This window comes from Leptidea sinapis, chromosome 8 (genome assembly GCF_905404315.1).
Source record: "Leptidea sinapis chromosome 8, ilLepSina1.1, whole genome shotgun sequence".
In the NCBI taxonomy this organism is placed as follows: Eukaryota; Metazoa; Arthropoda; class Insecta; order Lepidoptera; family Pieridae; genus Leptidea; species Leptidea sinapis.
In genome coordinates, this window is record NC_066272.1 from 12,206,971 (window position 1) to 12,234,267 (window position 27,297).

The 27,297-nt window shown below is 33.8% G+C and overlaps 2 protein-coding genes across 2 annotated transcripts in view; both read left to right on the forward strand.

Annotated features, from left to right (window-relative positions):
- The window catches only part of LOC126965663 (protein sickie-like), a 150,205-nt gene that overhangs the window by 120,711 nt on the left and 2,197 nt on the right, over window positions 1–27,297 (forward strand). Inside the window, exon 5 of the mRNA XM_050809372.1 lies at window positions 14,323–14,426. Within this exon, the coding sequence (XP_050665329.1) occupies window positions 14,323–14,426 (104 nt within the window). The remainder of the gene's footprint in view (window positions 1–14,322; window positions 14,427–27,297) is intronic.
- Window positions 6,837–7,862, forward strand: LOC126965727 (carbonyl reductase [NADPH] 1-like). The gene has a single exon (XM_050809484.1). It carries the CDS (start codon window positions 6,872–6,874, stop codon window positions 7,727–7,729), a length of 858 nt encoding a protein of 285 aa, XP_050665441.1. The 5' UTR covers window positions 6,837–6,871; the 3' UTR covers window positions 7,730–7,862.

Here is a 27,297-nt window from a genome sequence, read left to right on the forward strand (position 1 = left end):
ACCTGAGAAGAACGGGCGCAACAAACTCAGCTTCTTTTTTTTTCAATAAAAATATGGTTACAAAGTAATATCGTACAATTAAACTTATTATTTTATAACCTGAAGACGGTCACTCCATTCCCAATCCGTGGTATCATTATGAAAGTCTTTTATATTATAGTAAACTTTACCACGCAAACGTTTCTTACATTTCTTTTAAATTTCGTAATACATTTGTTTTGAAAATTTTCTGGGATCTTGTTGTAAAGGCATATGCATCGCCCCATAAAAGACTTACTAACTCGACTTAGCCGAGTAGTAGGCATTATAAGTTTGTCTGTGCCTGGTATTAACATTATGATAACTATAAGATAATTGAAAATATTATAACATACTAGCTGACCCGGCAAACGTTGTATTGCCATATAAAGTAGTAAAAAAATTTTTGGGGTATAATTTTGGGGATTCTCAGAACTACCGAATATATCGTAATTAAAATATATTATACTACAATAATCATTATATTCGATTGCCATCTTGCAACTCTATTGCGTATCTGTGGATGGAATAGAATAATATTTAAATCGATACAAAGATAGGTGTTGATCGTAGACGGGTGAAAATTTAGGATTGTATGTTTTTTTAAATAGTTTATAATAATTTGTCTAAAAATTAAAAAACAAAAATTTGGGGTGGACTACCCTTAGCATTTAGGGGGATGAAAAATAGATGTTGTTTGATTCTTAGACCTACCCAATATGCACACAAAATTTCATGAGAAGCCGTCAAGCCGTTTCGGAGGAGTTTAACTACAAACACCGCGACAAGAGAATTTTATATCTAAGATTAAAATGTTTCACTTAGATACCAGTTTACAAATACTAAAATAATCCAATCTACAAAGTATTCAAGTTCTAAAAATATACTTAAGCACAGTTCATCGATCTTTTGCAGCGAAAGCATAATATCAATATCGTTAAAGGGAAAACTGGGCAATCTTTGATCTTAACACGACATGAAAGTTCAAGAGAAATTTGTAAACAAAATGGATGACTGGTACTTAACCCATTTGATATTATTATAATCAACACATCACATACATGCACTTAAAAGTTTTGCTTTAAAAGAAATTTGATGAATTAAAATTTTTCTTTAAATATAAAATATGCCTAAAACAGCTAGATGTTAAAGATTTAGAAGTTATGTATTAACATAATTCTATAGCGCAAACAACTTAAATAAACGAATACTTAAACAATTTAACAAACCTACTTACATCAGGAATATGACTAAAAATTAATTTAAGTTACATTAATTAAGTTAAGTTATTTCTTGTTAGGTACATTAGAAGAAAATTATTATATACTAGTGGACCAGACAGACGTTGTACTGTACACACGTCTTAAATTTGAAAAATCGGTCCAGCCGTTAGGAGTAGTTCACTAACATACACATGAGCAGGAAAATTATATTATATGGACGGAATTGAGAGTCTAAACCAATCTCAAATTCACTGGAACACACAAAAAAATCATCAAAATCGATCCAGCCGCTTAGGAGGTAGTTCAATTGTGAATCTAAACCATTCTTGAATCCATCTGAAGACACACAGTTTCATTAAAATTAGTCCAGCCGTTTAGGAGGAGATCAGTTACAACAGACGCACAAAAGAAATGAATATGCTAAGATAAATAGGTAGTTAAATGGATTAAATGAGATACTATATATACACATGCAATTTATTATAACTGCTGACTGAGTGATTGAACATAAAAGTTAAATGATTTACTGAAGACAAGAGCGAAGTAGTTACGCTTGGTAACGCTTTTGATTATAAAGACAACAATAAGTTCTGTATGTTCCCCCAGTGAGAAACTATACGTCAGATTGTATAAGAATACTAGCTGACCCAGCAAACATTGTATTGCCATATAAATTTTTGGGGTATAAAAAGTAGATGCAACCGTTTCTTAGACCTACCAAATTTATCGTACTACAATTATTGTATTCAATTACCATCTTGCAACCCTAATATAAAAATCGCAATACAAAAATAGTTGTAGATCGTAGAAAGGCGAAAATTTGAAGTTGTATATATTTTTAAGTGCTAAATCATAATAAAATAAAATTAAAAAAAAAAACGATAAAAATATAAAAAGAAAATTAGGGGTGGACTACCCTTAACATTTAGGGGGATGAAAATTAGATGTTGTTCGATTCTCAGACCTACCCAATATGCACACAAAATTACGTGATAATCGGTCAAGCCGTTTCAGAGAAGTTTAACTACAAACACTGCGACATGAGAATTTTATATATTAGATTGGAACCGTGGTTTTATAACTCAAGATTTTTTCAGAAATATCCAGATAGTGGGTTCAACATGGACTCGCACTGCAAAAATGAGAAAAGACTGGAGAGCTTTAGAGGAGGCCTTTGTCGGAAGACAAGTTGTAACCGAACCACCGTTTGCCGATAATCAATAGATATTAAAATTGTTAGAATATTAGTTAAACTCCAGTTAATAGTCAAAATGTGTTTTTTAGATAGTAGTCATAAGTAAATTAATTTTAGGCACACGAAACTACTCTGTGTAAAACTTGTTAACAACAATGAAGGCTTTTTTTAATTTATTTATTTATTAAATTCACAACTTGGATCATTTCTGGATTTTTAACGGAAAGTAGACTTTTCTGCGGCCAATGAAATTGTACATGTGGTAGCCCTAATCTATACTATATTAGGGTTGTCATTATTGGTGTCTAGTATAGATTAGAGTTGTTATTATTGAGTAAAATTTGAAAAACAACAAAATTTTATGAACGATGCGGGACTCGAACCCACGACCTCCGGCGTTCCATGCCGGTGCTCGAAGATATTTAGATTTACAAGATTGACATCTCAAGTCAATTTCCTATTATGCAAATATTGGGGTTGAGCAGGTTATCAACTGTAAAGTAGATCCTGTAGATGAAGCCACAGCCTGAGAGTTAAACAATGCATACAATATTTTGTAACGATACGTCACTTGAACGCTCGGCGCGGAACGCCGGAGGTCGTGGGTTCGAGTCCCGCATCGTTCATAAAATTTTGTTGTTTTCAAAATTTTATTTGTGTATTAATCCTAGGAGTGAGGGTTATCACTTTTAAAAAACATAACAAATTATTTATTTGTATAGAAGTGCTAGGACGAGCTGGGAAGTAAAACAACAGGTGTGGCCTTGCTTTACGGACTGCAAATTAAGTTTAAATATTATACAATATTCAAGTGTCTTCCAAGTCCGGACGTCACGTGTTCTGTTTCTGACCTTGACTTTCAATTTAGACAAAGCTGCCGAATAGATAACTGGTCATATAAGACTATGTAGCTTTTATATTATTTTTTTAGAATGAGAAAGGGCGCTCTAAGGGTAAAGATTTATTAATTTGGAATGAGTTCTCAACCAGTGTGTGTTGCCAGTGATAACTAATTACGGAACGCAGACGTGGTCGCTAACTATGGGCATTATGAGAAAGCTCATGGTTGCTCAGAGAGCAATGAAGAGGACTATGCTCGGAGTTTCCCTGCGATTGAATCAGAAATGAGGAGATCCGTAGGAGAACCAAAGTCTCTGACATAGCCCAAATGATTGCGGAACTGAAGTGGCAGTGGACAGGGCACATAGTTCGACAGACAGATGGTCGTTGAGGCAGTAAAGTCCTCTAATAGCGACCACGTGCCAGAAGACAATGCTGGTAGCCCCCCCCCCCCCCACAAGATGGACCGACGATCTGGTTAAGATCGCCGGCATACGTTGGATGAGGACAGGCCAGGACCAATCGCCGTGGAAAACCTTGGGGAAAGCCTTTCTCCAGGAGTGGACGTCTTCCGGATGATATGAATGAATGATTAATGATGCGATGTTTTTAAAAATAGAGGCTAAAAGATCGCCGCTATCTAGACATAACCTCAAAAAATGCGCGTACACTTTCCTTAAGGGCCGGCAACACTCCTGTGATTCCTCTGGTGTTGCAAGAGAATTTTTGCGACGGTGATCACTTAAAACGAAGTGACCCTCATGCTCGTTTGTCCACCTTTTCCATAAGAAACTTCCTTCCTTCCTTATCCATATAACTGCGACTAATATATAATATTTTGTCTATACGTACGTCTGTCTGATTCGTATGAATGCTTCCAAGAAAGTGTCATCCTCTTTATACAGTTTGGACTCAAAAGTTTGTTATATAAAAAATTAATTTCTAAATCGAACACAATCATAACTTGATCGTAACGACCTGCATGTGAAGTGTAAGAATACATATTGTAGTTGAGTGATAAATGAGAGTAATAATTACCTACTGTTTTGTCTCTTCTATAAGTTAGAGGAAATTGAAGCCAGATGTCCATTGTTTGTACAACACCCCACTCACATTTAATTATATCACAATGGGCTAGACCACATATTGTTCACTAAATTATGAGGCTTTTGTCTCATCTTTCCGTTTATACGATTTAATGTTACATTCCCAGTTGGCAGTGTAACGTCAGAAATATTACTCCAAGTATTAGGGTGAGTTCTTTTGAGTGTATTTAGACATTACTTACGTAAGACTTAAGCTAAGGCTTAGCTCACGGACGAGTAAAAAAAGAAGGACTCCGCGCCGTGATATTAGCAAGTGAAGCACCGTTATGCTAGTATGTGTGCGGTTACGGGGGATACCAGTTACACAAATTTATCTCCCTTAAATAATCATATATGGCCACATTCACTATGTTTTTACACTTTTTCACAACGCACGACGGCATTTTTATAATATTTTATTGAGACGCAAACTGATCTGTCACAGACGATGACAATTCTCATAATGGCCGCCTATCGGCCTGTTGTAGTGTAAGTGTATGCGTGGTACTATGTATTCACACGTTAATCGGCTTGTTTTAGTGCTACACCTTTATGTAAGGTGACACGGAGTCCTTATTTTTTACTATTCCGTGTGCTTAGCTAAGTTAAGACAGCCCAATGCTGAATTCATGTTTAAGTTATATAATATTCAGCAAATTTTTACGTTAGTAAAGTCTAATCAGTATATGTACGCTTTATAGTTCTCAGCCATAGAGTATTAATAATTTGAGAATAAAACTTGCTGATTTTCTTGCTAGTTCTTCTCAGATCATGGCCTCCTGTTACCGATGGCATCAAAATTGATTTCATAAACGTAAAAATTGTACCTGAATAAATAAAGAAATTACATTTCAATAATCCAGATTTAATTTATTAGATAAATTTAATTGAACACTAAATTAGTTTATGACTTATGTTCTTATCGAAATATGAAAGAAAATCCATATAACTTTTAAATATTCAAAAACTCGATAAAAATTTAATTCTTGTGATAGTTGCAGTTAACATAATTTGATTGAATTCTAAATCAAAGTCAAAAAGATCGTGACAAATCGGCCCACTCGTTTTTTCTCTGGGCGCTGTAAAGGACCGAACATACATACTAACTAACTGATAAATATACATTTAATGACTATCCTACTGCGTCACGCAGACGACTAAAAAAAGCATACTAATTATTATGATCGTTACAATGATTAAATTGTCATTTAAGTTCATTGATGCGAGTAGCGCCATCTAGTGTCGAGTGGTAACAACTTCCTAGTTTATCAAACACGTATATCGCGTTTTGTATCTTTTAATATATATTGAGTTAGATTATAACCCCATTATTCATAATAGTCTGCTAACTTAAGGCATTGCTAATTCTCACTCTGTCTTCTTCTATTGACCTAAGTCAGAATGAGAAAAAACACTCCTAAGCGGCTGTTTAAAGTTAGCGGACCATTATAAATAAGGGGGTAAGTATTTACATATTATACTAGTCAAACTTATACAATCTTATAGCATAAATAATATTTTAAAACAATTTCTTATGTTTTTTTAAAGTCATAACCCTCACTTCTAGGATTAATACATAAATAAAAGAGGTCGTGGGTTCGAATCCCGCATCGTTCATAAAATTTTGTTTAACAAATTTTATTTGTGTAATATTTTAAAAATTTATTCAATTTTTTTTTAAATCACTAATAATTGTGTGATGAAAACTACTACTCCTTCGAAAATATTGTGCCACATACCTTAGAAGAGTGGGTGCAAGAAACACAACGGACTTCTTTTTTAATAAAATTTATTAAGTATAATATAGCCCGAAGGCGATCACTTACACCACCAAGGTATGGTACCTTGTTATTACCAAATCATGTGTCATATTGGAGTAATCTTTGCCACAGAAACGTTTTTAGCAATTCTTCTGAATTTCGTACTATATTTGTTTTGGATATTTCCTGGGGTCATGCTATAAAAGCATAAACTTATCGACTTAACTGAATAGTAGGCAATACAAGTTTATTTTTGATCGTGGTGTGAACATAATGAGTACCACAGTTTCTAGAAAAGTGTATTATTTCTAGTTATGGGAGTAGATACTTATAAACATAGGTATATCAATACATCCATACTTCAAAAAAAATATTTTTACATAATACACAATTCAATTACGCGAGTGTAGTGTCAGAATAAAATTAGTATTATCTTTAATTAACACGAGTACTTATTACACATTCAATAAAAGTACATACCTACTTTTAAAAAGATTTGAATTTATAGTGAAACATTCACTTAACATCTGTTTAACGCAATGTTTCGTTGCACTCCAAAGAACATAAAATACACTTATTGGTGAACAATTTAAATAAGTAACAATTGTTTTGCAATATTTCAATGCATTTAATAGTGATAACAAGAAAAATGTTTGATAACCACGTTGTTTATATCTCCCATGATGAATAGTTTGCTTTTGATATCAGTCATATCTCCGACCAGTCACTGAGTGCACGTGTTCGTTTAAAATGACACAGAGAGTCGCTGTCGTTACCGGTTCTAACAAAGGGCTTGGCTATGCAGTTGTGAAGGGCTTATGCAAAACATTCAATGGAATAGTATACCTAACATGCAGAAATGAGCAGCGAGGCATCGAAGCTGTGAGAAAGTTAAGCGAAATCGGACTTAAACCGTCCTTCCATAAACTAGACGTAAGCGATAAAGAAAGTGTTGAGAATTTTGCGAATTTTATCAAAACGAAACACGGCGGGTTTGATGTTCTTGTGAATAATGCAGCTATATTGGAGTGGGAACAAGTTTATCCGGATTATGAAGCTGCTAAACGTAATATCGATATTAATTATCGTAGTTTACTAACTATTGAGGAATTCCTGTTCCCGTTACTGAGGGACAACGCAAGAGTTGTTAATATTTCAAGTGCGTGTGGACATTTATCGAATTTGAAAAATGAAAAATGGCTAGATGTGCTACAGAGTGAAGATTTAACGACGGAACAGATAAACGAATTTGTTGATGAATATCTACAAAGTGTAAGAGATGGCACTTTCAACAAAGAAGACTTTGTAGATAATGGGAAGCACGCCGAGCATCGTGTGTCGAAGATTGCTCTAACTGCGCTAACTATGGTTCAACAAAAGAAATATTATTCGAGAAATATATCTATAAATGCGGTGCATCCAGGTCACGTGAAAACCGATATGGCTAGAGGTGGAGGTGTGACTGACCCAGATGAAGCAGCCAAAACCATTCTGTACTTGATAAATGATGCTTCGCCTAAACTGAAAGGTACATTTATTTGGAGTGACGGCAAAATAATCGACTGGTTCGATGTAAACGGAGACTATTACTATAAACATTCTGAATAGCCAGCGAAACCTAATTTGATTTATTTTATTAATATATTTATCGTTTTTTGTGCAGACTTCTTTTTCTGACAATATTTTCTATGTGTGTGTTATAATATTAATAAATGTAAATGTTTAACAGAAATATTATCAAGCCTTAGTACTTCTTAAAATGTATGTCAATGTATGGCAAATAATAATTATCACGTCATGTCCTATTCCAGTTCCGGTTCCCGTTTTCGCCCCCGTTCCCATCATATATGAATATTATTTCGAGGAAGATTGCCATAGCAAACTAAACATACTATTGGTATTATTGCTCATCGATGTGAATTTAAGTTTTTCACAAATCCCGCGAAAACCATGGATTTTTTCCAGGATAAAATGAAGCCTATGTCCTTTTTTAAGCTCTAGTCTATCAATGTACCAAATTTCATCAAAATCGGTTCAGTAGCTCCAGCGTAAAAGCGAAACAAAGAAACTTACATTCAAATTTATTTATTACTAGCTGACCCGGCAAACGTTGTTTTGCCAAATAAAGTATAATTCACGCGATAGTTTTATAAATAATAAATATCCTATGTGTTATTTTGGTGTGTACGCTATATTATTGTAAAGTTTAATCAAAATCCAATCAGTAGTTTTTGCGTTAAAAAAGTTCAAACATACAAACTTTCACATTTATAATATTAATAGGATGTTCGAATTATATAATATAGCAACTGCACAGCGCGACACATATCAACTATTTTATTGGAGAATTTTGGATATTCACCAAATTAAAATTAGTCGTGATCTTAAACGTTTATATTTTAAGGAATGAACCAAAAAGGGTGAAACATTCATAAATTATCACTTATTATCATTAACCATCCGTTATTTGTTTATGTTAATATTACTGACATAATGCCTTATCTATTTGATAAGTATTCTGTCTCAATTTACATTTTTTGCATTCACCAAATATAAATAAATAAGAGAACGGAAAATAAGAATGAAAAAAGGCAGTCAACGGTATTGAGTAGAAAATATTGAGGTGATATAATTGTGTAAGACTAATGCTAATTGCAAAACTGAACTGCAGTGGGTAAATAGATAGTACAAAGGACAGATAGCTCAGTGGGAGGCTCCCTTTGCACAGGATGCCGGCTAGATTATGGGTACCACAACAGCGCCTATTGTGTAAGCATTATTGTGTTTCGGTATGAAGGGCGCCGTAGCCAGTGAAATGCTTGGGCAAATTAAACTTTACACCCTATATCTCAAGGTGACGAGCGCAGTTGTAGTGCCACTCAGAATGTTTTTTATGGGCAGAGCATATCAATTTCCATCAGCTGAACGTACTGCTGTTCTGGTCCCTTATTTTCATAAAAAATATGCTGTTGTGGCATTAAAGTCCCCAAAAAGCGACTACATACTAGAAGACTCAGTGTTGGTAGGGCCCCCACAATATGGACTGATGATCTGGTCAATATAACCGGAATAAGTTAGGGACGCCTTTATTAAGCAGTATACGTTTTCCGGCTGAAATGAATATTTGCTATACTGCACTACAAAATTTAAAAAAAACCCAGTTCTTAAACATAAAAACAGATTTAATAAAACTTTTCAATAACAAATAGACGACACGCTGTTTAAGTATTCAAACTAAGTTCAGGCGTCCAATATTTCAAATAGAATCGCTTTACTCGGTGTTCTGTGTTTTATTATGAAATCGTGGCCACGCTGTCCGCCAACGCGCACGAAACTAGCTCCACTTGCTTCTGTTTTAGTTCTACAATTAAGTTGGATTTACAATAATCGGATATAAGTTTCACGTGACCACAATATACTAAAATAACTTGGATGACCACATTAATACAATAAATCTGAGCGCCTGGAGAATTCTATACTCCAATACTGGCTTTCGGTTCATCGTGACAGTAACCGGAAATAGTTTTATCAGTACATTACTCTTTGTACGAACCCGGTTTGGGATAATTTTAGTTTTAAGATATTTTATTTTATTAAGTACTGTCATTTATCATACTTTTATCTTATTCTATATTATTCAATTTATTGTAATAGGTTTTAAATGCCTGAAATAACGTTTTCTTTGCATCTCAGAAAGTGACTCATTATTGGTGTGATTATGCCGAAATATTTAAATTTTCCCGCGTAATGTTGACGTCTACCTTTGAATTACTGCGCGTATTGCAAGAAACTTCCCGTCACATCAGCTTTTGATCCGTTTTACACCCTTTTAAATAAGAAAAAAATGCGTTCTTTATTTCTTACTAAAATGCGGACGGAAAAGTTGTATTGTTAAAAACAAAAACCTAACGTGTTCTACTTTTTTGTTTTATTGCTTAGCTATTGAAAATTTTGACGGAATGCTATATTGGCTTGTTACGATTAAAACTATGTAACAGTCTTCAAATAGGATGTAAATACTACATAATAAGAGGCGGGACTGCCTGTGTAAAAATTGAAATTTAGTTTAGTATGAAACGTGCAGTGATTTGACATAAGTATGAAATAGCAACTAAGTATAATCCACCCAAGTTTGAAAGCAAACAGACTTACAATATACTAGCGTAAAGACAAACAGAACCTTGCAAAGCGCATCTTTTGTTACTGATTTTGATTGACAAAATGTAAACAGTCAACCACGCTTCAAATAAACTAAGCTCCTTAGTATTTTGAAATTCACCTTGCTAACGCACACATTAATAAATTAAAATTGGTCACGCATTAGGATTTATTATATTAGTCGAGCTGTCGAGTGGCCTATTATCTAAGTCCTTGGTTTATACTATACCGGTAAATGTTGTGACAGCTGGGCCGAAAGTATACGGAAAAGTTGAATGGAAATCATATAATTTCTCTTCCATACAAAATTTCAATTTATGTAAGTATATGAACAATTTTTTTATAAGAGGCCTATTTGGTATGTTGTAACATTGTTACGTGGGCTATATTTTAATTTAAAAAATTAGGAATTCGTACGTTAAAAGAATAGCAAAGAAATCATCAGCTTGAAACCTACTTCTAAGCTACAGACTAGGTACTAAATTTCAGAGACATAGGAACTTGCACACTTACAGAACAATAACATACAAAGATGATGTGATCCATAGGTTTTGAGTTAAGATTTGAATTTTATTGAAAATCCTTAGTCTCAAGGCCAAGCCTCATTGTGGCAAATAATATATTTATGTTTTCAGCGCCATCTTGTGGCTTATATACGAGTTTTATGGAGATCGATTGGACGTTGTTAGATTACATGTGCTACAGCGCCACCTATTGTCGAGTTACGACAATGTGAATGAACATGAAAACCATTTGCAAATATTATTCAGTTTTATATATTTTCGGTTTTATTTTGACAGTCTTGATTGACCATCGCGATTGACAATCAACAAAGGCATAGAAGGCATTTATTTTCTCAAAATTGATTCCTTTAGAATTCTTTTTGATGTCATTTCTAATACTACTACCACTTCAGTAACAAATCGCGCTCTGAGAGAGAAGAAGCGGCCCTAAGAAACTCTCCCAGCATTCTTTTAAAGTTAATAATTTTGCAAAGTATCACCGCTATCCAATAAACATTATAACAGCTCATCGCGACGAAGGAACAAACATATTTTTTAGGGTTCCTCAACTCAATTGTAAAAACTGAACCCTTGAAGGATCACTTTGCAGTCCGGCCGTCCATATGTCTGTCTGTCAAGACCCTTTATCTCGGCAACACGTGGATTTATCAAGTTGAAATTAAAACGGTACGGTAAAAAATTTGCCCAGCTCCTTCGAAAGCTTCGGAGCAATTAGGAATTCATAGATTTCTCCCGGAGCAACCTGAAAATTTTTGAGAATGTTTGCGCGGTGGTTGGCTCCTCCTGTATTTTCCAGGATTACATGTCACCACTTAGTCTTCTACTCCTCTGCACTTAAGGCTGCCCGATACGCGTTTATTAATTGGTAAGGGTACCCACCACACTACGTCGACGGATGAGTCTTGTCTCATATGATTGTAATTATACCGAAATACAACAACACAAATACATAGTTTTACATTCACAAAACTGCTCTGAATTAAATTAATAATCAAAATTAAAAACTTTTTTTATGAAAATAAGGGACGAGACGAGCAGGACGTTCAGCTGATGGTAATTGATATGCCCTGTCCATTACAATGCAGTGCCGCTCAAGATTATTATTATATTACTCAAGAAAACCCAAAAATTCTGAGCGGCACTACAACTGCGCTCGTCACCTTGAGACATTAGATGTCAAGTCTCATTTGACCAGTAATTTCACTAGCTACGGCGCCCTTCAGACCGAAACACAGTAATGCTTACACATTACTGCTTCACGGCAGAAATAGGCGCCGTTGTTAAATTTAAGTATCCATTTAGTACGGAATGTGATTCATATGAATGTGACGCATGGACCTCCCAACGAATTTCTCGCCATACCTCAGGGAAAGTAACAACTTGAGAATGACGTAGCCTCAACTAAATTACAGGAAAAAATTTGGCAATTGTAGAGACTGCCGATGGAAGTCAAAATTTAGAACTTTTAGTATTAAAATTAGAAATTTCATAATATTTTTTTAAAAACAATTAAATTATTAATTGCAATTAATTTTTAAAACTTATTTTCAATAATATATTATCAAACCATTAAAAACACTATTTCAACAATGCACATTATATACACATTCAATTTCACTTTTAACATATACACAGCACTAATGTTGCACAATACGTCAGCTGTATAGCTACAGATATACTGCTATAAGCACTTCGGAGACGCGAACACACGAGTTTTCATCCATTCAAAAACTGTCTTACTATATATATTTATATTTCTGTTTTTTATTATTTATTCATCGCGTGCGCTAGTCATGAACACGTCGATGAAGCGAACCCATAAGGCTTTCCCTTACTAAAAAGTGCCCAACGCGGCCAAGGAAGTTTCACTTCAAAAATATAACAATAATGCGCACTACAACCTCAACATGCCGTACTATATTGGTAAAAACAATAATGAGTACTAATGATATTTTATCTACACCCATGCTTTAAATCCTCTATTAAAGATTCTGAAACAGTTAGCTTAGTGCCAACATTAAAACACCCAATGTTCTAATAACCATTACATCATCCAAAAGAGTGTTGTAATGTTGTACTGAATTTCATAACAACACTCTTAATTTTTTTTTCAATCCCTTCGTGCTCAAAGACTTTTAACAGTCAGCCACAATGTTATTGCTCGATGCATGGTATCTGTATGAATTTAAAAAAAATAACATTTTCGTTTACGCGCGTTCCACACTACCAGAACGTCGCGCGCCGAAAAAAAAAAGTAGTTTATTCGAATCCCCGCCATTTTTCTTAGATATTTTTATTGTTTTGTTTACAAAAAATGAGCGATTCATTTTAAACGCTGCAAAAGAACATAATATTCAAGTGAAATTTAATTATTGCACTACACAAAATGTAAATTACTACTAAAATAAATAATTGTTTCATTAATACTTAGTTTATTTGTATATAATCAGTATAGGATGATATAAGGTTACTACTAAGACTGGCTGTTTTAATGTTAGCAGTAAGCTAACTGTTTCAGAATCTTTAAGAGGATTCATATTATGGGTGTGCCGAGTGTGATTAATCCACATTCGTGTTTTAATACCCCTTATTACACAACAGTTGCATAAATAACTATTATTTAACATTAAAAATATTGTAAAAGTGCGCGATACGCAATCGACGCAGCATTGTTATCATAATTTTATTTGCGGGTAGTCAGCAAATTGTTTTACGATTCCCGTGTTGTATATTTTTAGCGTGATATTAGAATCTAATTACCTTTTATGTACCGGCAGAGCGCCTTAACGTGTACTTGTAGTCTAGATAATATTTCTAACATATTATATTACGATAGCAGGCAATACTAAATCATATTTACTAGAACTATCGTGTAATATGTACGTTAGTGTAATCTGTTTATATAATTACAATCAGTACTAAATAGTGTTTCAAAAGATGACAAGTAAACAAAACTTACAATATATTCAAAGGTATGTGGGTAGTTCAATAAATTATTTAAGATTAATAGTTATAGTTGGAGAGTGTTCGAGACGGAATTATAACTCGGTTAATATATTACTAAAACCGTTGCTGGAAAGAATGGAGGTGAATAAGGGTTCTTCTTCTTTTTCACTCCGTGTAAATACTTCTTCTCTTTCGCTCGATAGCCTTATTAAGTCATCGTTCGTTATATTTGGACATGGGTAAGGCCTTCCTTATACTATGGTTTCATGTATAATTATTTAACGACATTATAGATAGTTTACTTAAGCAATAAGTTTTTTCTAAGCAATAAATAAATTACATCTTTTAATATACCTTTGATATCCTTTTAAATGTTTTCTGCTTAGAAAATATATACGAATAGCCTCTTTCTGTTAGACAACGCAAGGAAAGAGGCCAGGTTTATTACCTTAGTGTGCATGACGTGCTACGTCTTACACTGAAAATAGAGGGTAACTGTTAACGTGTGACGTAAAAACTATCCAATGTTTTTTGAATGGCGATAGATTATTAAGGTGTGCTATCTTGTTACAGACAAGTGTCGGTGCTGCAGACATCGATACCCCTGCCAGCATCTGCCGCAGCCGTGAGGAGAGCTCCACCAGACAAACGTCCACTACCAGCTACACCAAGTCATGGTGAGTTCTTACACTTAGATCTAAAACTTAGATCTGTAACACAGAGCAAGCAACCTTCTGGATACGACGTTATGCCACAGAATAAAGAGTACTGGTTACACCGAGAAAGTGGGAAGTCACAGTTTCTTCACAATAGAATGATGATTCTTTAGATAAATAATATTTACTATCTCTATGATTACATAGATCTCTAGATTACATTTTTCGCGTATTAACGCGAAAAATGTTTGATGATATAATCTTAGATTTTTTTATGAAAATAAGGGACGACACGAGCAGGACGATAAGCTGATGGTAATTGATACGACATGCCCATTACAATGCAGTGCCGCTCAGGATTCTTGAAAAACCCAAAAATTCTGAGCGGTACTACAATTGCGATCGTCCCCTTGAGACGTAAGATGTTAAGTCTCATTTGCCCAGTAATTTCACTAGCTACGGTGCCTTTCAGACCGAAACACAGTAATGTTTTCACTTTACTGCTCCACGGCAGAAATAGGCGCCATTGTGGGACCAATAATCTAGCCGGCATCCTGTGCAAAGAAGCCTCCACTGGTAGCCTGCTACCCAAAACTTAAACCCATATTCCAGAAGGTATCCCGATACGTTATTAGTTCGTTATAACCCTCACTATTTTACTGATAGGTGACAAGTTGTTGAAGTGAGTACAAAGAGATTTAAATACACAGAACTGTCAAGTGTCAATGTTAAAACCATTACAATGTATCTCACGTTTCGGTACGTGAGATACATTGTCAGAGATCTCGCTACTAAGCACTATTGGTAAATGCTATCATAAAATAGCGCTCAGTTGAATGACGCACGTGAAATTGTTTTAACCAATTTGGTATTAATATTTTGTATTTTCTTCTTTTCTTTCGTATAAAACGTGTGCAATTGTAACTGTGTTTTACATTTTTTTGATTGATTTTTGCGTAAAAGTAACATTTTTATTTTAGTTACCCCGACGTTTAAAGACCTTTCCAGATCTCGTTTTCAGGGGGACTGCAGATGAAATGAGTCAAAGATTACTATCTTTCATAGTTGTCATTATGAAATTTAGTGCCATTTATTGCCTCGGTGGTGGTTTTTGCTATAGACAAGTGTAACACAATTACACGCGTCTTGTTCCTTTAAAAGTGTTTTATTTTAATTAATGCGGAATAAATGAGGAAGCTCATTGTCGCTTGCTCAGAGGACAATGGAGAGGGCTATGCTACCGATATAGCCCAGATGGTTGCGAAACTGAAGTGGCAGTGGTTAGGGCACATAGCTCGACGGACAGATGGCCGTTTGTTGGTAGGCCCCCCACAAGATGGACTAACGATCTGGTCAAGATCGCCGGAACACGTTGGATGAGGTCAGCGCAGGACCGATCGTCATGGCGAGATTTGGGGGAGCCTTTGTCCAGCAGTGGACTTCTTACAGCTGAAATGATTTAGATTTTTCTCGTGTTATCTCTTTTCTATATATTTTATTTTTATCTTTTTAAAGTATCATTTTTTAGAAATTTAAATAAATGGGACTGTTTTTTATTAATCTGTACACTTAATTACTTTCCTTGGAATCAGTTATACTCTACTTATTCTAGAAAAGGTTAGCCTTATTGCGCTATGTTAACCACAGAACAGAAAAACTATTTTATTCTGTTCCGTGATCTTACACTATTTGGGCTATAATCTCAATCATTGGGTATATTGTGCCCATTTATTTATATTTATTCTTATACAGAGAGATTTTAATAGAACGGATTATGATTATTAGGAATAGAAAATTCTATATGGACGTTATGACGATCCTAGATTGACAACATTGATTTGTGACAAACCTCTGGTCGAGCAGTAAAGTTGTTCTTCTAAGAAACGCTTTGCAATGGCTAACTCACCTTTTTTGTGTCTTATTCTTTAAATACATTAAAATATGACATTTATATAAGTAATACAGAATAATAATAAAAAGTTAATTTGAAAGACAACTTGGTTACAAATCATATTTCTGACGAAGAGAAAAATTATCCAAAATTCAGCCATGTTCTTACCATTGAGAGAATCAATTCTTTGTAATATTCAAAAGCTTTTTTTGAATTTCATGCCTTATAAAGCATCCATCTTACTTTTCACAAAGTTCACCACGCATATTTTTTTAAATTTTATCAATATAAGTATTTTTTTCTAATATCAGGTTTTCATTGACAGATAAAAGAAGTAACGTAGCCAATTTCTCTTTATAAAAAAATAGTTTTTTCGCGCTTGAAACCAATGAAATTAAGCAATTTGTTATTTTTTAAAGGGATAACCCTCACATCTGGGATTAATTACATAAATTAAATTTAAAAACAAAATATATGAACGATGCGTGACTTGATCCCGCGACCCCTCGTGTTCCGTGCGAGCGCTTCTTTGTTCATCGCATTGCATCGTTCATAAATTTAATTTGTTAACCAATGAAATTATTAGCAAAGTCCAATTAAATAATTTGAGTGCCACTAAATAAGAATGTATACAGATGATGTCGCCGGCGTTCACTTATCTCTCTATTAAGACGACAACCTCTCATTATGTTTTGATACACAAACAAACCTTGCATTGAATCTTATATAAACACTGGTGAGCTGGCTTTAAAATAAAATACGATTTACCGATCTATGACCTCTAGATTAAGAATGCGAGTGTAATTGTATACTGCTATCATTGAGGGGAGGGGTGGGTAAAAAATGATATCGATTTCATAATGAGCAACCCACAAAGCAGAATATCAAATGTAAAAATACTGAATCAAATAAATTTCCCTCAGATCACAGACTACTGAGAGCAACTTTCAAATTAAATACACCAAAAAGAAGCAGAACTTTCATTAATCCCTTAAGTCACTTAAAAACGAATTAGAATCAAAAAGATATATAGAAAATTTAAAACATAATATCAAACAACTTGGCACCTCTTATCAAACAGAAGATCTACAAAATCGAATATATTATAAGAGATGGTTTAAAAATAAAACCTTCGGAAGGAAATAGTAAAAATGAAATACTATCTAAAAGAACTATAGATCTAATCAATGAAAGAACAATTCTGATAGCTACAAAAATAAGACAAAAGATATAAAAGAGGAGCTCAAAAACTTGTTTAAAAAGACCAGTAAAGCTATAAAGAATGACTATTATAATCACAGAAAAAGAATTATAGAAAAAAATCTAAATACATACAGAAGCTCAAAACGAGCTTACCAAGAACTAAATACACACAAAAATTGGATACAAAAATTCAAAAGTAATGATGACAATAGGAACAGACAAGAAGTGCTGAGATATGCCACAGAATTCTATAGAGAATTATACAGCAGACCATCAGAATTTGCAAACGAATATATTAGTGACGAAGATATTATTTCTAGAGAATCAAATCAAATAATAGAATATATAACTAAAAAAGAAATACTATTACACTTAAAGAAACTAAAATACGACAAAAGCCCCGGGACAGATAGTATTGAAAGCGTGATGTAGCGTTGCAGATAGGAGCACTTCATCTCGTGTCACACTTAACACGACTTTTTAATATGGTGCTTGAAACTGAAACAGTACCTACGCAATGGTATAAATCCGACATAATATTGCTTTACAAAAGGGGTAACCCACTGGACATTGGAAATTATAGACCGATCAGCCTATTATCAAATATATACAAGCTGCGTCTATTCTGCAGAACCCCATAAATGAACATATAGATAAGAGGCAAACGGTCGAATAGGCTGGATTCCGTGCTGGCTTTTCAACACATGACCGCATGTAGTGGAACAACTTTTAGAGAAACATTAAAAAAAAATGCGCATTGTATGTTGCTTTTGTAGACTACTCAAAGGCTTTCGATACAATAACTCACAATACTATTTAGAAGGCACTTAATACATGCAATATGAACAAACACATACATAAATATTTTGAAATACATATATAAAAACCGTACAAGCCAAGTAAAACTAGAAATAAGAGGAGAAGAAATTAGAATTGGTGGAGGCGTAAGGCAAGGTGACCCGATATCTCCTAAACTGTTCATAGCCGTGCTAGAAAATGTTTTCCAAAAAATTGATTGGAAATATAAAGGTCGGGAGATCATGAATCAATACTTGACACACTTGAGGTTTGCGGATGATATCGTGCTTTTTGCGAAAACAGCAACCAAATTGGAGTGCACGATACAAACTTTGAATAGGGAGAGCACAAAAAGTCGGCCTGAATATGAACTTGTCCAAAACTGAAGTTATGACTAATATGACAGGATACCATTATATATAGATGGAAAACAAATAAAATACGTTAACGAATATGTGTATCTAGGTAAACAGGCCTGTTTCAGCTGAAATATCAACGAAGAAGAGATGGACCGAAGAGTGAACATAACTTGGAAAATCTTTTGGGCACAAAAAGATATTCTCAAAGGAGATTACAGCTTGGATCAAAAAAAGATTGTGATGGACACCATGCCTTCTGCCAAGCCTAACATATCGAAGGCAAACATTACACAAATAAAATAAAAAACAAAACTACATCAACACAAAGAGCAATGGAACGAAGGATCCTAAAGCTAAGAACATACAAAAAATTAAAAGCGAAATTATAAGAAAGAAAACCAAGCTTTCAGATGCTCTTGAATATGCTTTAAAGCAAAAATGGCAGTGGACTGGACATATCTGCTGAGTAAAAGATGGACACTGAAGATAACAAAATGGCAAGGGCCGATAGGAAAAAGACAAGTCAGAAGACCCAAGAGACGTCGAGGGTCGAAGTCATAAAACAAATAGCGGAAAAGGAATGGATGAAAACAGGACAGGATAGAGAACAATGGAAAAATATGAAGGAGGCTTTTACCCGAAAGGGGTCCAAATTAAACCAATAAGTAGTATTAATTTTACTAACTTAGTTTACTTTACAATTAACTGTTTTAATTTAAGTTTAAAATCTTATTTAAGTATACAAAAACAAAATGTATCAAGTGATTCGGAATAAATAAAGCTTTATTACTATTATTATATCGTTGAGGGGATTCGCAAAATGGAAATAAGAATTGTAAAATTCGCAAATTCTCAATGGTGCTCGAATTTTATGACAATGGTAATTGATACGCCTTGCCCATTACAATGCAGTGCCGCTCTGGATTGTTGAAAAACCCAAAAATTCTGAGCAGCACTACAACTGCACTCGTCACCATGAGACATAAGTTGTCAAGTCTCATTTGACCAATAATTTCACTAGCTACGGCGCCGTTCAGACCGAAAGACTACTGCCTTTTGGTCTGCTTGCTTTAATGCTTACACATTGCTGATTCACGGCAGAAATAGGTGCCGTTGTGGTACCAATAACCTAGCCGGTATCCGGTGCAAAGGAGTCTCCCACTGGTAATAGTAAGTGATTATAAATCAGCAGAATGATAGACAATCTGCCAGGATGTAACATAACAATACTAGGTACAGACAAGACTGTTACGTTGACAATGAAAACACTTAAATAGTTATGATTCTCACGCACCAAGCCTCGATTAGCCAGCTTTAGTCCATGGTTATCGTATTAGTAATGTCATTCGTAAGACAGATGAATAGACACTCATTCAGTTGCAGTGCAATGTCCAAGGGGAACACTCATTCCCAACTTAATTTCAATCAGTAAGTGAAGTGAAAGTGATTGACTTATGTAAGTTATTTAAAGTACTTAAAACTTATTATTATCAATGCGTAAAAAACTGTTATCGTAAATATTATTAGCTGTTCAAAGAGATTATTGGAATACGTTGTTTATTTATAGATAAACCGCTGAAAGAATTGTTTGTTTTCGTTATCATTTAAGAGTCTGTTGAGAGAGAGCGCTTGATTTGATTTATGAGATGTTTTGTGATATATATAATATATTTAATGAGCAGTTTATATGTTGACATATATAGCAGTTCTTATGAAGTACTTATGATAGAGTTAATGGAATTATTAATGTTAATTAATAACTTAAATGATTAAATATTATTATACTTTACGTTATATTAATATTATACATATTCAGTCATTCAAATTAATATTGTCTGGGGTAAAATTAACTTTCCCTTTTTTATATGTTATGTGGCAAAAGGGCAAGTGATTTGAATTAAATTTTCCAATATTACTAAATAAACAAGGGTTAGATTTTGTTGCGAAATTTTCCGTTGAAGTAAACTTCGATGAAGTCGCGGCAGAAGTAATAGTATGGCTTATTTAAATAATAATTGTTTTAATACTTTTAGATAAGTTTGTTGATATATTTTAATCATGCGTTGTCGTGTTTAGGTCAAATAATAACTTGTAAGTGGTCAAATACTTGATCTACTTAAATAATGCAACTTAACCGATTCGGCCATATAGGACGGTTACAAGATTTTAAAACGGGCCCAAATTGTACATTTTTCGATTTGAGTCTAACTGTATGGATAGGCGCTTGATTAAATTGAGAATGCGTGCAAGTTATTAGAATTTCTACATTGATTAATATGTATCTTTAAATTAAGAATGGTCACAACTTATTAAAAGTTCTAATTTGAATGTGGATGTTTGAATAAATAATGGTCAATTTTAGAAATAACATAATATAATAATTGTTCTAATTTAAGCGTGGGTGTTAAGATTTAGGAATTATCCCAATTTTAACCTTCATCTTTGATTTAAGACTGAACACAATCTAATAAAAGTTCTAATTTAAATGTGGATCCAAATGATTTGAGTTTTCTTTAGTGTTAATTCCGCAATTAAAAAAGAAAACTCAAATCATTTGGATAATTATGCAAATTATTTCCGCAAAATAACGCCTATAATAAATCTTCTTAAATGTAGATGTTAACATTTAGGAATTATAACATTACTTATACATAGTTGTCATTTGAATGTGGATGTTTAAATTAAAGATTATCACAAAGTATAAAATCTTACCAATATTTTTAAATAAATACTGCGGTAGTATAATATCAATGAAAGTAAAATATTATCCCCCTTATTCATAATGGTCCGCTAACTTTAAACAGCCGCTTAGGAGTGTTTTTTCTCATTCTGACTTAGGTCAATAGAAGAAGACAGAGTGAGAATTAGCAATGCTTTAAGTTAGCAGACTATTATGAATAAGGGGGTAAAAATCTGTGTTATTATTAAAATCATAGCTATTATATAATATTACGAATGCAACCAAATGTAATTTGCTTTCTAAAAGTCCAGAGTGCCAACATTTTGATGATTCATGTAGAGATGCATTCTTGACCTAAATTACTTGAAGTTCATGTATTCCGAAGCAATAAAACCTTATCGACCTCATTTCAGAGAAACAGATCATATTTTACATCCTCGTTAATTTAAAGATCAATAAAACTTACTATTGGTTACCTCTGTTATAAGATGCATTGTTATAAAGCCAATGTGCGTTTCAACTTTTTCGTAATTTTTTTAAACGTACTTGTGTGTTAGTTGAATATTGTTTTAATAAAAATATCTAAATGTTTAGAGTACACAATCTTTTATGTATTAAAAGTTTCATACAACACTAATGCGCCACCAGTATACGATAATATAATCTGTGGAAATTTTATCTGTATTGTATCAGGACTCTGTGTATATTTAACTATTACAAGTTCAAGTTGTCTTTTACCTATGTAATGTTTTCTCAATTTACACCAAATCAGTGGTTAGGTGTTGATAGTTTATCTTTGCTTTTTTATATGAAAATAAGGGACGAGACGAGCTGGACAATCAGCTGATGGTAATTGATACGCTCTGCTCATTACAATGCAGTGCCAGTGCAATAAGATGTTAAGTATCATTTGCCCAGTAATTCCACTAGCTACGGCGCCCTTCAGACCGAACCACTATAATGCTTACCCATTACTGCTTCACGGCAGAAATAGGCGCCGTTATGGTACCCATAACCTAGTCGGCATCCGGTGCAAAGGAGCCTCCTCGTTGATAACGTAAGTTTAGCTCCGAGGCAACATTTGGCGCCAAACTTCATAAAGACAACTATGACAAATACTATCTCGACTCCTGTCAACCGCAGTCCTCAGCCTAGCAAAACTATCTAAGAAAAAAGAAATTCACTCGATTGTATGAAACGTGCAGCCATTGATAGATTGACAGATGACGGCTATAATCTTGTAAAAAACGGAGATAGCCGAAATCCACTACGTTTTAAGCAACTGTTCACTTTCTAAATTACTATGACTATACTTCGTCCCATATTGTAATTACTAATTCAAACTTATGTCAAATCTCACTGCACGTTTCATACTAAACGTTACTTAGCAGTCCCGGCTCTTATTACGTAGTATTTACAATTTTGGTCCTCCTGAAAACGTGCTATGTAATACGAAACGTCACGTTAGCTAAAATAATAATAGATAGCTGGAAACGGTGCCTCTATCGTCTCGCTTTTTCGTTTCATTGAGTTTAAAATCACAACGATTCTTGATAAATTGACAACGACTCGACAGAAATTTACTTCAAAACTTTTACTCAAAAACTAATGTAAAACACAGTTACAATTACATGTGTTTTAATAATTTAAAAAAGATGCTAATAGTATACCTACTCAAATTTTAATGCCATTTTAGCTCTGAAAATAATATCACATTGAATTGAATGTCAGTTGGTCTAGATATTGCACTGGCACTAACGGATGCTGAGTCTGTTCATTGAGTCTTGTTGATCCCCGATGACGTAATCGACTTCCTTATAAAACGATCTGTTACATTATATCCGAATTGTTCTGTTAAGAAAAAAGTATTCAATTGTGTCATTGAAATTAATTTAATCTGTATAAACACTTTGTTAATTAAATTTTATTCCCAGAAATGAGAGATATCACAAAAAAAAAATAAACTATTCAATTTTAATCCCTGACGTGAGAGATATCACTTAAAAATAATAAATTGTTTAATTTTAATCCCAGAAGTGAGAGATATCAAGATCGGTTAAGTATTGCAAGATCAGATTATCAACTGTAAAGTAGATTCTGTAGATGGAGCTACAACCTGAGAGTAGTACAAGACATACCAAAATTTCGGTCGATGCGTCACTTGGACGGTTGTCTCAGTTGGTAAGAACGCTCGGATGGAAGCCATGAGGCGCGGGTTCGAGTCCCGTTCATGAATGCATAATCTAAATGAAGTTTAAACTTATTTTACAATTATTGAAGGTATTTATAAATTGATAAGTCTAGTAATTATTATTAAAATCTCCTACAACATTAGGTTATCTGAAACAGAAAACGCTGATAGCGATCGAATCGTTTACTGGGCTTCAATAACAAGAATTTGGACCATTAGCATCCCCATCATCATTTATCCCCATAAAAAAGTGGCGAGGTGAATAATTCAAAATGCAACCATACTGACCGGTCGAGTCTCCCTCGAAGTCAAAGTCACTAACAATCTCAACCAGCAAAAACTAACAATGTCATCCAGTAATAGATTACAATGTCAACCAGCTATAGCTAACAATCTCAACCAGCAATAGCTAACAATCTCAACCAGCAATAGCTAACAATCTCAACCAGCAATAGCTAACAATCTCAACCAGCAACAGCTAACAATGTCAACCAGAAATAACTCACATCTAAGCCAGCAATTAACTTTATTAAATTAGGCTTAAACTAAACTTTTGAATCGTCACTATAAATATTTCCTTTACATTACTAAATCTTACTATATTATGTTCGAAAAAAGTGGCGAGGTGAATAATTCAAAATGCAACCATACTGACCGGTCGAATCTCCCTCGAAGTCAAAGTCACTAACAATCTCAACCAGCAAAAACTAACAATGTCATCCAGCAATAGCTCACAATGTCAACCAGCTATAGCTAACAATCTCAACCAGCAATAGCTAACAATCTCAACCAGCAATAGCTAACAATCTCAACCAGCAATAGCTAACAATCTCAACCAGCAACAGCTAACAATGTCAACCAGAAATAACTCACATCTAAGCCAGCAATTAACTTTATTAAATTAGGCTTAAACTAAACTTTTGAATCGTCACTATAAATATTTCCTTTACATTACTAAATCTTACTATATTATGTTCGGAAAAAGTTGAGCTCGTGAGAAGAACAGACAAGAAACTCAACGGCCACTCTTTCCAATCAATAGAGTATTTTACAATGGCTGTAATATACATAATAAATTAGTTTGTAAAAGGCATAAAAGACATTTATTTTCTCAAAATTGATTCCTTTAGAATTCTTTTTGATGTCATTTCTAATAACTACTAGATACTACTACCACTTCGGAAACAAATGGCGCTCTGAGAAAGATGAAGCGCTTCGTGAATATGATGGTCGTGATTACTCGAGCTGACTTTACCTGTACTATCGTTACATTTACCAGTGGGAGGCTCCTTTGCACAGGACGCCGGCTAGTTTATGGGTACCACAGCGCCAATTGGTGCCGTGAGGCAGTAATGTGTAAGCATTGCTGTGTTTCGGTCTGAAGGGCGCCGTAGCTCACTAGCTAATTTCACTAAATTACTGGGTAAATGAGAATTAACATCTTTAGGCTCAAGATACGAGTGCAATTGTATTGCTGCTCGGAATTTTTGTATTTTACAATAATCCTGAGCGGCACCGCATTTTAATGGGCAGGGTGTATCAATTATCATCAACTGAACGTCCTGCTCGTCTCGTCCCTAATTGTCATAAAAAAAACATAGCCACGTAACAGATCAGTATATTTCAATGTCCACAAATTAAGTTTTCACTGCAACAATACCTTTAGCCATTACCTTATAGCCAGCCGTTAGTAAATTATGTGAATAATTCAAATCGTTAGTCATTGCAACTGCAAGCTGCATTAAGTAAATGTAAGTTTTATAAAGGTAATATCCGGACGACCGAGCCTTGCACAGACTTTTAAGAATTTACTAAACTTGAACAAAAAAAAATTGTAATACGATATCTGGATTCGAACCGGGGTCTTCTGCGTTCCGTATCACCCAATGTCCCAATGTCCTATCTGAGCTATTATAGTCTTGTATACAGTAGCGAAATTTACCTATGTATTCTAATGTTATTGTAGCAGTTTCTCATTAAAACACGGATAAAACTACATTTTTTAAATTTGAAACCTAGCTAGATTGATTTATCGCCCCCGAAACCCCCTGTATACTAAATTTTATGAAATCATATATATATATATATAATATATTGGTATCAGACATATAAAACAGTGCAAGCCCAAATCAGAATACAATACGTAGAATTTTTAAACAATAACATTATAAGAACTGCATTTGAAATATTATTGGCACATTAAAACTGCAACTGAATCGGTAATCAATAGTGCACTAACTTCAGTATTTTATAAATATTTTGTTGTTATAAAATATATCTCTCCGCTTATATTAAAGATTTAAATAACTCTTGTGACTGTACTGTGGATCGATATCTTTGTAGAACATTGTATTAAGTATTTACATATCAGTAACCGTTACCAAAGCGAAGTATGGAGAAGTCTGGAGCCCGAATTACTAATGCTATTGATATAAATGGTCTCTATAAGATCAGTGGGAGGCTCCTTTGCAAAGAATACCAGCTAGATCATGGGCACCATAGCGGCGCCTTTTTCAGCCGTGAAGCGGAAATGTGTAAATATGATTGTGCTTCGGTCTGAATGGCGCCGTAGCTAGTGAAATTACTGGGTAAAACTTAACTAGGTTAAACTTAACGTCTCAAGGTGACGAACGCAGTTGTAGTGCTGCTGAGAATTTTTTGGATTTTACTAGAATCCTGAGCGGAACTGATCATGAACGTCCTGCTCGTCTCGTCCCTTATTTTCACATAAAAAGGCATTTAATGTTATATTTCTTAAAACTTCAAACAAAAATTTAATTCTACGGAGTACATAATATTATGAAAAAAAAGTTTCCTATTAAATACTATGTAGAACGAATGCATGAATTTAACACTGAGGCAGTATTTTTAAATTTTCTATGTTTTTCTGGATGTAACTGTATTTTAATTTCTTATGTCGAGCTAGTTCCATACTAGATAATTTTTGAATAAAATTGATAAAATTAGATAGAGAATTTAATTTTATAGACACAAAAGTAGCAGTAGCAAAAAATACTACAAAATTCACCATATAACTGATCTCGCTTACTCAGTGCCGCGCGCTCTTCTATATAAAACGATTTTGCATTTTTCTTTTGCTATATGAATCCTCTTAAGACTAGCTGATAAATGCAGCTTAATAAATTACTTAATAATTCAAAACAAATCAAAATTACTTTATTCGTGTACATCAAGGAAATGACACTTATGAATATCAAGTTTTCTTTTCTTTTTACATTTACCGCTACTTCGCAAAAGCTTGAGATTTAATGAGAAGAAGTGGCCAGAAACTCATTGCCAGTCATTTAAATCAATATTTATAGTTGCATCGTTTTACAAATTATTTCGACTACAATATATGTAGAGTGACGCAACAAAAATACTTAAACGTCAAATACTTAAAAGTAACTCCTTACACGAGTAAGTCTAAAAAGTAAATTTAAATTAATACGTATAATCTAGAGTTATTGAGTAGAGTAGATGCATCAATCCACACACACCGTAAATAAATTGAAAATTAAAGTATTAATAAAATATTTTATTAATATTAACTAGAATATTCTTTGTGAATCTCACAATCATATTTACTTTATTATTAGCGCATTGAAACTAATAAATAACCAAAAAAACGTTAGCTTCGTAACATTCGTATTGATTTGAGGTAAAGTGTTTTTTGCTGACATAATGTTTATTTATCTCCTAACAAAATAATGTTTTGAATAATTCATAAGTAACTAATAAGAATCAACGCGTGCGCTGCTCATAACCGT